The sequence below is a fragment of the Neoarius graeffei genome, chromosome 3 (genome assembly GCF_027579695.1).
Source record: "Neoarius graeffei isolate fNeoGra1 chromosome 3, fNeoGra1.pri, whole genome shotgun sequence".
NCBI classification, from domain to species: domain Eukaryota; kingdom Metazoa; phylum Chordata; class Actinopteri; order Siluriformes; family Ariidae; genus Neoarius; species Neoarius graeffei.
The window spans coordinates 113,975,835-113,990,345 of record NC_083571.1 but is presented as its reverse complement, the minus strand read 5'-3'; the positions used below and the strand labels follow the sequence as shown (position 1 = coordinate 113,990,345).

The 14,511-nt window shown below is 40.2% G+C and overlaps 1 protein-coding gene across 2 annotated transcripts in view; it reads left to right on the top strand.

The window, feature by feature from the left end:
• Positions 1-10,557, top strand: part of pak6b (p21 protein (Cdc42/Rac)-activated kinase 6b) — a 59,143-nt gene extending 48,586 nt beyond the window's left edge. For both annotated transcript variants that reach the window (XM_060917934.1, XM_060917933.1), the window contains exon 10: positions 7,692-10,557. In XM_060917934.1, coding sequence (XP_060773917.1) covers positions 7,692-7,859 — 168 coding nt within the window. In that variant the 3' untranslated portion in view covers positions 7,860-10,557. The remainder of the gene's footprint in view (positions 1-7,691) is intronic.
• Positions 10,558-14,511: the final 3,954 nt, after the last annotated feature.

The window sequence follows — 14,511 nt, the reverse complement described above, 5'->3', positions numbered from 1 at the left end:
TCATTACTGATCAGGAGTTTAATGTACTTTGTTCAACTGAAACATGGATTAAGCCAAATGAATATATAGCATTAAATGAAGCAAGTCCTCCTGGATACAGTTATATACACCAGCCTCGTCTAACTGGCAGAGGAGGAGGCGTTGCAGTTATTTATAATGATTATCTAGGTGTAACACACAAACCTGGTTATAAATTTAATACATTTGAAGTTCTTCATACTCATATAATGCATGTAGCCTCGAAAATTAAATCTACCCAGTTAATTCCGTTACTTATTATTTACAGGCCCCCGGGGCCATATTCTGAGTTTCTTTCTGAATTTGCAGATTTTATCTCAGATCTGGTTATTTCCTTAGACAAAGCTTTAGTTGTCGGAGATTTTAATATTCACTTCGATAACCCAGAAGACCCTTTAAAAACAGCGTTTGTGTCCATTTTAGATTCAGTAAGGATTAATCAGAATGTCATAGGACTGACCCATAATTGTGGTCACACCCTCGATCTAATACTAACATTCGGGTTAAACATAGAAAATATAGTCATACTTCCACAGTCTGAAGTTATCTCAGATCATTATCTCATCTCATTCAAACTATGTCTGAGTAATAATATATGCACCCCACCATGCTACTGTATTAAACATACATTCACGTCAACTACTGCACAGAGCTTTATAAATGATCTCCCAGAGTTATCAGCTTTGATTGGGTCACTGTCAGCCCCTGCAGAACTTGATCAGGCAACTGAATGCTTAGTCAACGTTCCGCCATACCTTAGATAACGTAGCTCCTCTTAAAAGGAAAATGGTCAGAGATAAAAAATTAGCACCCTGGTATAATGACACTCGCACATTGAAACAGACCACTCGAAAATTGGAACGTAAATGGCGTCAAACAAAATTGGTAGTGTTCAAAATAGCGTGGAAGAAGAGCTTCCTGAAGTATACAAAAGCTCTTAGTGCTGCGAGATCAACATATCTCTCCTCCCTAATAGAAGATAACAAAAATAATCCTAGATTCCTATTTAATACTGTAGCAAAATTAACCAGGAATAAGTCCACTATCAACACATGCACACCTGCAGTATGTAGTAGCAACGATTTCATGAATTTTTTTTAATGATAAAATTGAGAATATCTGACAAAAAATTCAAACTTCTAATTTAAGGTCAGACAATGTAAGTGACCCTGTAGTTAACAATATAACTGTATCAGATCAGCAATTAGAATGTTTTACTCCCCTAAAAGAAACTGAATTACTTTCATTAATCTCGGCATCAAAAGCCTCAACTTGCGTACTAGATCCCTTACCTACACATCTATTCAAACAGATAATACCTGAAGTAATTGAACCGCTTCTAAAAATAATAAATTCTTCTCTTACGATTGGCTATGTACCCACATCCTTTAAACTAGCAGTTATCAAACCCCTGATTAAAAAACCTGACCTTGATCCCTGTCAGCTGTCCAATTATCGGCCAATATCAAACCTCCCCTTTATCTCCAAGATCCTTGAAAAAGCTGTGGCACAGCAGTTATGCTCATATTTACATAGGAATAACATCCATGAAATGTATCATTCAGGATTTAGACCTAATCATAGCACAGAGACAGCTCTGGTTAAAGTAGTAAATGACCTACTGTTGGTGTCTGATCAGGGCTGTGTCTCGCTGCTTGTGTTGCTTGACCTTAGTGCAGCATTTGATGCCATTGATCATTCCATTCTTCTGGATAGACTAGAAAATGTTGTGGGAGTTAAGGGAACGGCCCTCTCCTGGCTCAGCTCTTATTTAACTGATCGCTATCAGTATGTTGATATAAATGGTGATATTTCTAGACATACTGAGGTAAAGTTTGGTGTTCCACAAGGTTCTGTCTTGGGTTCACTGCTTTTTCTTTATATATGTTACCTCTGGGTGATATTATTCATAAACATTGTATTAGTTTCCACTGTTACAGTGGTGCTTGAAAGTTTGTGAACCCTTTAGAATTTTCTATATTTCTGCATAAATATGACCTAAAACATCATCAGATTTTTATACAAGTCCTAAAAGTAGATAAAGAGAACCCAGTTAAACAAATGAGACAAAAATATAATACTTGGTCATTTATTTATTGAGTAAAATGATCCAATATTACATATCTGTGAGTGGCAAAAGTATGTGAACCTCTAGGATTAGCAGTTAATTTGAAGGTGAAATTAGAGTCAGGTGTTTTCAATCAATGGGATGACAATCAGGTGTGAGTGGGCACCCTGTTTTATTTAAAGAACAGGGATCTATCAAAGTCTGATCTTCACAACACATGTTTGTGGAAGTGTATCATGGCACGAACAAAGGAGATTTCTGAGGACCTCAGAAAAAGCGTTGTTGATGCTCATCAGGCTGGAAAAGGCTACAAAACCATCTCTAAAGAGTTTGAACTCCACCAATCCACAGTCAGACAGACTGTGTACAAATGGAGGAAATTCAAGACCATTGTTACCCTCCACAGGAGTGGTCGACCAACAAAGATCACTCCAAGAACAAGGTCTGTAATACTTGGCGAGGTCACAAAGGACCCCAGGGTAACTTCTAAACAACTGAAAGCCTCTCTCACATTGGCTAATGTTAATGTTCATGAGTCCACCATCAGGAGAACACTGAACAACAATGGTGTGCATGGCAGGGTTGCAAGGAGAAAGCCACTGCTCTCCAAAAAGAACATTGCTGCTCATCTGCAGTTTGCTAAAGATCACGTGGACAAGCCAGAAGGCTATTGGAAAAATGTGTTGTGGACGGATGAGACCAAAATAGAACTTTTTGCTTTAAATGAGAAGTGCTATGCTTGGAGAAAGGAAAACACTGCATTCCAGCATAAGAACCTTATCCCATCTGTGAAACATGGTGGTGGTAGTATCATGGTTTGGGCCTGTTTTGCTGCATCTGGGCCAGGACGGCTTGCCATCATTGATGGAACAATGAATTCTGAATTATACCAGCGAATTCTAAAGGAAAATGTCAGGACATCTGTCCATGAACTGAATCTCAAGAGAAGGTGGGTCATGCAGCAAGACAACGACCCTAAGCACACAAGTCGTTCTACCAAAGAATGGTTAAAGAAGAATAAAGTTAATGTTTTGGAATGGCCAAGTCAAAGTCCTGACCTTAATCCAATTGAAATGTTGTGGAAGGACCTGAAGTGAGCAGTTCATGTGAGGAAACCCACCAACATCCCAGAGTTGAAGCTGTTTTGTATGGATGAATGGGCTAAAATTCCTCCAAGCCGGTGTGCAGGACTGATCAACAGTTAACGGAAAAGTTTAGTTGCAGTTATTGCTGCACAAGGGGGTTACACCAGATACTGAAAGCAAAGGTTCACATACTTTTGCCACTCACAGATATGTAATATTGGATCATTTTCCTCAATAAATAAATGACCAAGTATAATATTTTTGTCTCTTTTGTTTAACTGGGTTCTCTTGATCTACTTTTAGGACTTGTGTGAAAATCTGATGATGTTTTAGGTCCTATTTATGCAGAGATATAGAAAATTCTAAAGGGTTCACAAACTTTCAAGCACCACTGTATGCTGATGAGACACAGTTTTATGTTTCTGCAAAACCTGATGAGAGACACCAGCTTAATTGAATTGAGGAATGTGTAAAGGACATTAGACACTAGATGCTTATTAACTTCCTTCTGCTTAACTCTGACAAGACTGAAGTACTTGTACTCGGACCACATGCAGCTAGAAGTAAGTTTTCTGATTACACAGTAACTCTGGATGGCCTTTCTGTTTCTTCACGTGCAGCAGTAAAAGACTTTGGAGTGATTACTGACCCCAGTCTTTCATTTGAAACTCACATTGATAACATTACCCGGATAGCTTTCTTTCACCTCATCTCATTATCTCTAGCCGCTTTATCCTGTTCTACAGGGTCGCAGGCAAGCTGGAGCCTATCCCAGCTGACTACGGGCGAAAGGTGGGGTACACCCTGGATAAGTCGCCAGGTCATCACAGGGCTGACACATAGAGACAAACAACCATTCACATTCACACCTACGGTCAATTTAGAGTCACCAGTTAACCAAACCTGCATGTCTTTGGACTGTGGAGGAAACCCATGCGGACACGGGGAGAACATGCAAACTCCGCACAGAAAGGCCTTCGCCGGCCACGGGGCTCAAACCCGGACCTTCTTGCTGTGAGGCAACAACGCTAACCACTACACCACCATGCCGCCTATATTGCTAAAATAAGAAATTTAATGTCACTACGTGACGCGGAAAAACTAGTTCATGCTTTCGTTCCCTCCAGGTTGGATTATTGTAATGCCTTACTGTCTGGATGTTCCAATAAGTGCATAAATAAGCTCCAGTTAGTTCAAAATGCAGCAGCAAGAATCCTTACTAGAACTAGAAAATATGACCACATCACCCCTGTCTTATCCACACTGCATTGGCTCCCAATCAAATTTCGTATTGATTATAAATCCAATCCAATCCAGTTTTATTTATAAAGCACTTTAAAAACAACCAGAAGGTACGAAAGTGCTGTACATGATACAATAAATACAAAATAAATTAAAAGACATAAAAACATCAATAAAACAGATATTTAATAAGACAAAACAATAAAATAACATAAAATAAGATAAAACAATAAAATAAAATCAACATCTTGCAGGGTGTCAAAGGCCATGGAAAAGAGATGGGTCTTAAGAAGGGATTTAAAAACAGACAAGGAAGACGCCTGTCTAATGTACAGAGGCAGATTGTTCCACATTTTAGGACCTGCCACAGCGAAAGCACGGTCCCCTCTGAGCTTGCGATTAGTTTTTGGCACCCTCAGGAGGAGCTGATCAGCTGACCTGAGAGAGCGGGTGGGTGAATATGGGTGCAGCAATTCAGAGAGGTAGGGAGGGGCGAGACCATTGAGAGATTTAAAATCAAATAAAAGAATTTTAAAATGAAACCTAAACTGTATGGGCAACCAGTGGAGTGAGGCTAAAATGGGGGAAATGTGGTCATGTTTGCATGTGCCAGTTAAAAGACATGCAGCAGCATTTTGTACCATCTGGAGATGGTTGATGGAGGACCCACTAACCCCCACATAAAGTGCATTGCCGTAATCCAGCCGTGTGGTGACAAAGGTGTGGGTTACTGTCTCAAAGTGCTGCTTTGAAAGAATTGGCTTTATTTTGGCTAGCTGCCTCAGTTGGTAAAAACTTGACTTCACAACTGTCTTGATCTGATTGTCAAGTCTGAGGTCAGAGTCCACCTTAACTCCCAAGTTAGTGATGTTGGATTTTAGGTATTGAGCCAAGGAACCTAGATCTAGACAGAGGGTCTCAGAGCTGCCACCAAAAACAATCACTTCTGTCTTCTTTTCGTTAAAAAAAAAAATAGAGCCATTCAGGCCTTTCTGTCGTCAAGACATTCAAGTAAGGGTCTTACAGAGGATGCTTGATTCTTTTTAAGAGGCATATAGACCTGAGTGTCATCCGCATAACGATGAAGTGAAATACCATGCTTCCTAAATGCGGAACCAAGCGGGAGCAAGTACAAAGAAAAGAGAAGAGGGCCTAAGACTGAGCCCTGTGGGACACCACATGACAGAGGGGCAGAGGAGGATACAGAGTCACCAAGGCTCACACAGAAAGTTCGATCTGCCAAGTACGACCTGAACCACTCCAATGCTATGCCACTGATGCCCACCCACTGCTCCAAACGTGAAATTAAAATGTCATGGTCTACAGTGTCAGATGCAGCAGTTAGGTCTAAAAGTACAAGAACAGCACATTCACCGGAATCACAAGTTAAAAGAACATCATTAAAATCTCTTAAAAGAGCCGATTCTGTGCTGTGCAGTGATTTAAAACCAGATTGATAAATCTGCTGGATAAATAAAGCTGGATTGGATTGGATATAAAGTACTACTATTGACCTTTAAAGTACTGAATGGTCTCGCGCCACAGTACCTGAGTGAATTTCTGCTCCTCTATGACCCGCCACGCCTACTTAGATCAAAAGGTGCAGGCTATCTGCTGGTACCTCGTATAGTGAAGGCTACATCAGGGGGCAGAGCCTTTTCTTACAAAGCTCCACAGTTATGGAACAGCCTTCCAAGTAGTGTTCGGGAATCAGACACAGTCTCAGTGTTTAAGTCTCGGCTGAAAAGTCAAGCCTTTTGTTAATGGTGTTTATGAGGTAAAGGTGTAGATCTGGAGGGTCCTCAGACAGAGTGTTTTGGTAAACTGGGATGTATGGATGCTGTCAGTCCCCACTCGCTTGCTCACTCGAGTTTGTTGACGGTGTAGTGGCTGCTGCTTTATGTCCCGGGGCTCCCTCATGCCTGTGTTACCTTCTGGCTCTCCCCTTTTAGTTATGCTGTCATAGTTAGTTGCCGCAGTCCCTGCTTGTACTCGGTGCAATATGTATACTGTTCCTACTTATTCAGGTGTCATTGGGCATACCTAACAACCTGTGGTTTCTCTCCCTCTCTCTCTCACCCCTCCCCCAAATCTGTCCCTCTGAGTTACATGTCGGTCCTGGGATCGAGATCCTGATCTCTTCTGCTCCTCAGACCTGCTTGATCCATCCTGGTGCCCTGTGTCTGGTTGGAGTCTCATCGTATTGCTCCTGTGGAGGACGGCCCCATGAGGACAGTTGAAAGTCACACCTGGAGGATGCTCTGGACTCTTACAGTAATGCTTTTATGGCTGAGGACTACAGTTGACTTGCTAACTTTAGGACTGCAGTTGTCATGAATAGTTTTGCACTCAAGTTTCCATCAATGAAGAGTTTATAACATCAACGAAACTGTCTTCATGTTAAAACTGTTAATATTATAGTTATGTTGTCCGTTGTTGCCCAAATGAGGATGGGTTCCCTTTTGAGTCTGGTTCCTCTCGAGGTTTCTTCCTCATGTCGTCTGAGGGAGTTTTTCCTTGCCACCGTCGCCGCAGGCTTGCTCATTGGGGATAGATTAGGGATAAAATTAGCTCATGTTTAAAGTCGTTCAAATTCTGTAAAGCTGCTTTGTGACAATGTTTATTGTTAAAAGCGCGATACAAATAAACTTGACTTGAGTTGACTTGACTGAGTGCTGTTTGAAGAAAAGGTGATGTAATGGTAAACATGCCCCTGTCCCAACTTTTTTGGAACATGTTGCAGGCATCAAATTCACAATGAGTGTATATTTACGACCCTGTAGGACAGGATAAGCAGCTACAGATAATGGATGGATGGGAAAAAAAAGTTTATCAGTTTGCACATGAAATATATTGTCTTTGTATTGGATTCAATTGAATCTCGGTTGAAAAGGATTTGCAGATCATTGCATTCTGTTTTTTATTTTGTACATTTTACACAGCATCCCAACTTCTTTGGAATCGGTGTTGTATTTCCACTCCATCACTGGAGCTTTACTTCTATGATGCACAATATTTTTCTTCATTTCAAGTGTTAGATGATATTCTGTATCTGTATTCATGTAACCCAGGCGGTTCATGTTTAAATAAATATTAAATATTTTCACATATACACTAATGCATACTTTATCATTCATGTAATACACAAGCATATATATATATATATATATATATATATATATATATATATATAAAAAACACTTCGCACTTAAGTTCACAATAATGGGTTATTATTTTGGTGCAATCGATGGAGTTCATCATTTATCTTTCTTCAACAGATCTCGCCAGTGCTGAGGGACTTTTTGGAATCCATGTTGACAAAGGACCCTCTGGAGAGAGCGAGTGCTTCTGATCTGCTCAAGCACCCTTTCCTGCTGCAAAGTAGCTCCCCTCGCTGTCTGGTGCCTCTTGTAGAGCAGTACCGGAAACGCATGTCTCGCTGCTGAACAGCACTGCATTCATCAGCGAAATACATAAACTCTAAACATACAATTTATGAATGTGAACTTTTTATGCCTGTCAGTGACCTGACCTCCATGGTCAGTATTTTCAAAAGGGATAAGTGTGTAACAGTTTAGCATTTTTTTTTGTTTCATCTTCCCTCACTAAATTTGCACTCGAGTGATTGACATTCCCTAAGTTAAATTCCAAAATTTTATTAAAAAAAATAAAAAAATAAAATGTAAGTTAAATCTCACTATACCAGGTACATCTCAGTATTATTCGTTGCCTACCAGAAATTTATTAAAGATGAATCTACATCTCAGAGGTTTGTTTTTCTATTTTAAAATTTAGTATTTCCCTAACCTCCTAAATGTATTTGTATTGTCAAAAAAAATACCATGTATTTATTTTATACTGGTACAAATCATTTTAAATCAATGTAATTTACATGATAATCTGTCTGCTTTTAAAACGATCTATTTTGTATTAAAGCATTTATTTTGGACATCAGAGCTAACAACCTTGTTGTTAATCATTTGACGTCATTTCTGTTTCCGGTGTTCTGTAAAGTTATCCTACCTCTTGGATTTGTCCTACCAAGCCTACTGCGCATGCGCGAAATCCAGGAGGGTAGGAAAATTCAACAGACTCGTCTGCCGAGCCGTGCTGCGTGTCAGGAAAAGTAACAATATTTTTAATATTACTTTCAAATTTTAAATCAATGTAATTTACATGATAATCTGTCTGCTTTTAAAACGATCTATTTTGTATTAAAGCATTTATTTTGGACATCAGAGCTAACAACCTTGTACGATTTACTCAACCAAATAAGCTATATTCAATAATTACAATGTAGGCATATTTGCAATTCAGAAACGTCTAAAATACAGTATTTATAAACAAACGAAACGATGCCCCGTCATAACTTTGACTGCACAGTGCCCACTGCGTGACAGAATTAGCAAGTTCTCATACAGACCGTTTTATTATTCAAAACAAGTCATTACAAATTATTTGACTCGGCCAAAGACTCGACCAATACGCACAAAACATAAAAATCGGCAAATGCGTGAAATACTCACCGATTTTCTATCAGCCCAGCAGTAGGACAAAACTCGGTCCCAATTCCAAGATATGACGTCATGTGTTCTGCGCATGCGCAGTAGGCTTGGTAGGACAAATCCAAGAGGTAGGATAACTTTACAGAACACCGGTTGAGAGTAGGCTGTGCGCATTTTGGTTGCCGCTTCTCACTGGAGCTTTTTGTTTATCTTATTTTCTCCTTTTGTTTTTCTTTTTGTGTTTGTATAGTTTGATTTTTTTTTGTGTGTTTTGTCTGCCGATTGTAGTGTACAGTAGCTCCAGACCCAGTTTTGGCGTCGGTTTCCTTCAGGCCTTGATTCACCATGGGTGAAGTTTGTGCTCCTCTCTATGGACTGCAGTGAGCTCGTTGCTCTTTTAACACCGGGGTTGTCCAGCACTCTGTGCGGCGCCGCTTCTGTGCTTGGCAAGGTGTTCCAAGCGATGTTGCCCGGCGACGTTGTGACGGCTGTGCAGGAGGTGTGGGATTTATCATCATGCGCCTTTTGGTGGGACTGTGGACAGCTACACCATTGGAATTACTTCCTGATTCTTCTCATCTCATCTCATTATCTCTAGCCGCTTTATCCTTCTACAGGGTCGCAGGCATGCTGGAGCCTATCCCAGCTGACTACGGGTGAAAGGCGGGGTACACCCTGGACAAGTCGCCAGGTCATCACAGGGCTGACACATAGACACAGACAACCATTCACACTCACATTCACACCTACGGTCAATTTAGAGTCACCAGTTAACCTAACCTGCATGTCTTTGGACTGTGGGGGAAACCGGAGCACCCAGAGGAAACCCACGCGGACACGGGGAGAACATGCAAACTCCGCACAGAAAGGCCCTCGCCAGCCCCGGGGCTCGAACCCAGGACCTTCTTGCTGTGAGGTGACAGCGCTAACCACTACACCACCGTGCCGCCACTTCCTGATTCTTTTTTGGTGGAACCCCCCCCAATTGTAAAGCGATCTTGGGTATGAGAAAGGCGCTGTATAAATTGAACTTATTATTATTATTTATCTGATGACAGGGTACACATACACACCTATTGGCAATTTTGCCAATTGAACTAATCTGCCTGTCTCTGGACTGTGGGAGGAAACCAGAGCACCTGGAGGAAACCCATGCAAGCAGGACGAGAACATGTAAACGCCATACAGAAAGGCCCTCGTTGGCTACTGAGCTCAAACCCAGTACTTTTTGGAGAGAGAGATTGATTGATTGATTGATTATGGTGCCCTTTTTAAAGATTAGTATGAAGGAAAAAATCCACCTTTAGGGGAAATAGCTTCTTCTAACATTGGAAAATTGTGGCATATGTTTTTGTTTTAAAAAAAAAATTCTTGATGGATTTGTTTTTCTCTGAATAAATTTATTTCAATTAAAGGTTGGATTTTTTCTCATTTATTCACTGTGAGATGAAGCTACTTCTCCAAAAGGTGGATTTTTAAAACCCTTTTTACTCATCTTTATAAGGGGTAGGCAATAAACGTGTGTGTGTGTGTGTGTGTGTACGTACATATTACAGTACCAGTCCAAAGTTTGGATACACCTTCTAATTAAATGATTTTTCTTTATTTTTATTAATTAAAAGTCACTTCATGTCTTAAAGTAATGATGATTGTCGTTTCTCTTTACTTAGATGTTCGGTTCTTGACATAATATGGATTAGTACAGTTGTGGTGTGGAATAGAGCTATTTACTGTATTTTTATTATTTACTAGTTGATCTCAAACACATTAAGAAGGCAAGAAATTGCAGTAATTAACTTTTGATGAGACATACCTGTTAACTGAAAAGCATTCCAGGTGACTATCTCATGAAGCTGGTTAAGATAATACTAATAGTGTGTAAAGAGTCATCAAGGTAAACACTGGATACGCTGAAGAATCCAAAAGATGAAACACACACATATATACAGTCTATCTATCTATCTATCTATCTATCTATCTATCTATCTATCTATCTATCTATCTATCTATCTATCTATCTATCTATAAAATTCCATATATGTTCCATGTGCTATTTCATAGTTTTGATCTCGTCAGTATTGTTCTACAATGTATTGACTGGTACTGTACATAAATTTTATATATGAAATATGTGAAATTGAAAGGAAATGTTGAAAAGTTGAATTTAAAGTTTTATGTATATTCTACATCCTATTTAAAAAAAATAACTAATTCAGTGTTAATTGTGTGTGTGTGTGTGTATATATATATATATATATATATATATATATATATATATATATATATATATATACACAGTGGTGCTTGAAAGTTTGTGAACCCTTTAGAATTTTCTATATTTCTGCATAAATATGATCTAAAACATCATCAGATTTTCACACAAGTCCTAAAAGTAGATAAAGAGAACCCAGTTAAACAAATGAGACAAAAATATTATACTTGGTCATTTATTTATTGAGGAAAATGATCCAATATTACATATCTGTGAGTGGCAAAAGTATGTGAACCTCTAGGATTAGCAGTTAATATGAAGGTGAAATTAGAGTCAGGTGTTTTCAATCAATGGGATGACAATCAGGTGTGAATGGGCATCCTGTTTTATTTAAAGAACAGGGATCTATCAAAGTCTGATCTTACACTTCCACAAACATGTGTTGTGATCATGGCACGAACAAAGGAGATTTCTGAGGACCTCAGAAAAAGCGTTGTTGATGCTCATCAGGCTGGAAAAGGTTACAAAACCATCTCTAAAGAGTTTGGACTCCACCAATCCACAGTCAGACAGATTGTGTACAAATGGAGGAAATTCAAGACCATTTTTGCCCTCCTCAGGAGTGGTCGACCAACAAAGATCACTCCAAGAGCAAGGCATGTAATAGTCGGCGAGGTCACAAAGGACCCCAGGGTAACTTCTAAGCAACTGAAGGCCTCTCTCACATTGGCTAATGTTAATGTTCATGAGTCCACCATCAGGAGGACACTGAACAACAATAGTGTGCATGGCAGGGTTGCAAGGAGAAAGCCACTGCTCTCCAAAAAGAACATTGCTGCTCATCTGCAGTTTGCTAAAGATCACGTGGACAAGCCAGAAGGCTATTGGAAAAATGTTTTGTGGACGGATGAGACCAAAATAGAACTTTTTGGTTTAAATGAGAAGTGTTATGTTTGGAGAAAGGAAAGCACTGCATTCCAGCTTAAGAACCTTATCCCATCTGTGAAACATGGTGGTGGTAGTATCATGGTTTGGGCCTGTTTTGCTGCATCTGGGCCAGGACGGCTTGCCATCATTGATGGAACAATGAATTCTGAATTATACCAGCGAATTCTAAAGGAAAATGTCAGGACATTTGTCCATGAACTGAATCTCAAGAGAAGGTGGGTCATGCAGCAAGACAACGACCCTAAGCACACTTTTTCCTGTTCGGTGCACAGCCTGACTTTTTGGACTATCTTGGCTCTAGACTTTCGTTGCTAGCAGGTGAGCAAGGTCTGTAGTGCACACTTTTTATTTAGTTTAATTTTTATTTATCTGTGTATTTTGCCTGTGAGTCCCGCGTGAATGCACTGCGGGCCTCTATCACGTTAAGCCAGCTGATTCCTTGTGCAGGTGCGTTTTATTCTTTTAAAAGTTTTTTATTTCTTGTTAAGTTGGTTTTAATTTTTCCTTTGGGATTTGTTAGCAGGAAGGCTCAGCACGGTGATGACCGAGTGAGGGACTTGGCGTCATTAGTACCGAGGCAAGGTAATGTTATGTGACATTGTAGTCGGTGATTGGTGATTTTTATGCCTCGGTCTAATGACGCTTGTGTTCCTTTATAGGGAAGACTCGAGCTGCTTTGCACTACTGCTGCTTTGCTTTGTTTAGTTTTGTTTCATATTGTTTATTTTTCTGATTTGCTTTATGACTTTCCCCATTTGTTTCGCGAGTTTGTCTGCCGCACCTCTATCCTATTCTGTTTCCCCAAAAGTGTGAGCGCGGGGAGACTGAATACAGATTGTTTAGCTGGGGTTTCGCGCCCGTCATGGTCTAGGTGTAACGGTGTTGTTTTTGATTTATTGTCAAACCAACTGTGGGGTTCTATTTTATTTTATTTTTTTCTTTTTATTTTGATTACGTTGCATTGCATAGCCCTTGCTGCTTGTGCTTAGTTCTGCCGCAGGTATTGCCAGGTCCATTGGAGTGCGGGATCTTCTTGGTTTCTCCCGTCAGCTTAACGTTTTTAGTTCACTGCATGTTTAGTGGGCTTTTTGTAGTGTTCACCCTTTTTCTGTATGTTTGCAGTGCACCTTTCATTGCAGTGCGTGTGGATAGACTTGCTGTGCGTGTGCGCGTGTGACTATTTCCATCACAGGTCTTGGGTGTCTCCTTTGGTTCTCTGCGCTCTCAGTGGCTTGTACCTGGCTACTCCCCCTGCTGGTAGGCTTAGCTGGCTATGTAAATGTGTGTATATTTATAAGTCTATTTAAATATGAGGCTCAATTTTATGTAAAATTAATATATTGTAATAAATATATATTTTTGCATTGACCACTCTGCTTTAGCTTCCAGCTCCATCCGCATTCAGTTATATCCACTTTCCATATACTTAAAAATAAATTATTGCTTGAACTTGAGCACTGGGTCTCTGTTGCCTTTATTGATTGTAAACTTGTGTGCCAGTACATGCTGACGTGTTAGAGGTGCCGTCTTTTGGCAAAACCTTTTTGTCCCTTCGGGGTGGCGTAGTCGGGTTCCATTGTGTGCCATGGTTGCGGTTGTGCCCGGTCACACATACATACAGATACATAAGCCTTACAAGAAGTCAGGTCAAAGTCCCTTCCACACCAGAATCTGGTCTTCCCAGGCAGTCTCCTGTCCCAGTACTAACCAGCACTTTGAGGTGCATAGGTGCAGCACCGATCTCCATTTCCGTAGCCCTCAGCCTCTTGCCTATACAGCTAGGGTTACAGTGGGGGACTAGTCCTCGGGTAACCGCGAGAATTTGATTTCCCTACTCGCATCTGTATTGCAGCGTGCCTTGCCAGATGGTAATTGGTACCATTTTTGCAATGGTCTCTGGTATGACCGGACCATGAGTAGATCTCCCAGTCAAGAGGTGGACACACTAACCACTAGGCCAGCTCGTGGCCCTTACAAGAAGTATGGGCTGACATTTATCAGTGTTATTTTGGGAGTGGTGTTAAACAAGGATGGGGCAAGACAGTCTGTTCCATGACAGCTACAAGAGGTGTCAGTGGAATCTATCAGAGGATGCTTTGATAAAGAAAGTGGTTTGCTGGTGGTTTGCTGGCATGTCAAGATAAATAGAACCCAAATTTCTGACTCAAGTTGTACTCAAATCATAAATTGAGCTTCTTATTAGGTAATTGCTATTGCCATGTAAATGTCAGACTAAAGTTTAATACTATGTCAATATACATGTGGGATTTAAAGCCAATCAAACTACAGGAAAATAAACTGCAAAAATTAATAGCAATAGAACTAGCAGTGGAGCTGACAAGTGGCAGACCAGATGAGACTAATGAAGAGGTGAGAGCTGTCCTAATAAGGACAGTATCACTTAAAGGTCTTTTTCTTGCCCCTCACACCACT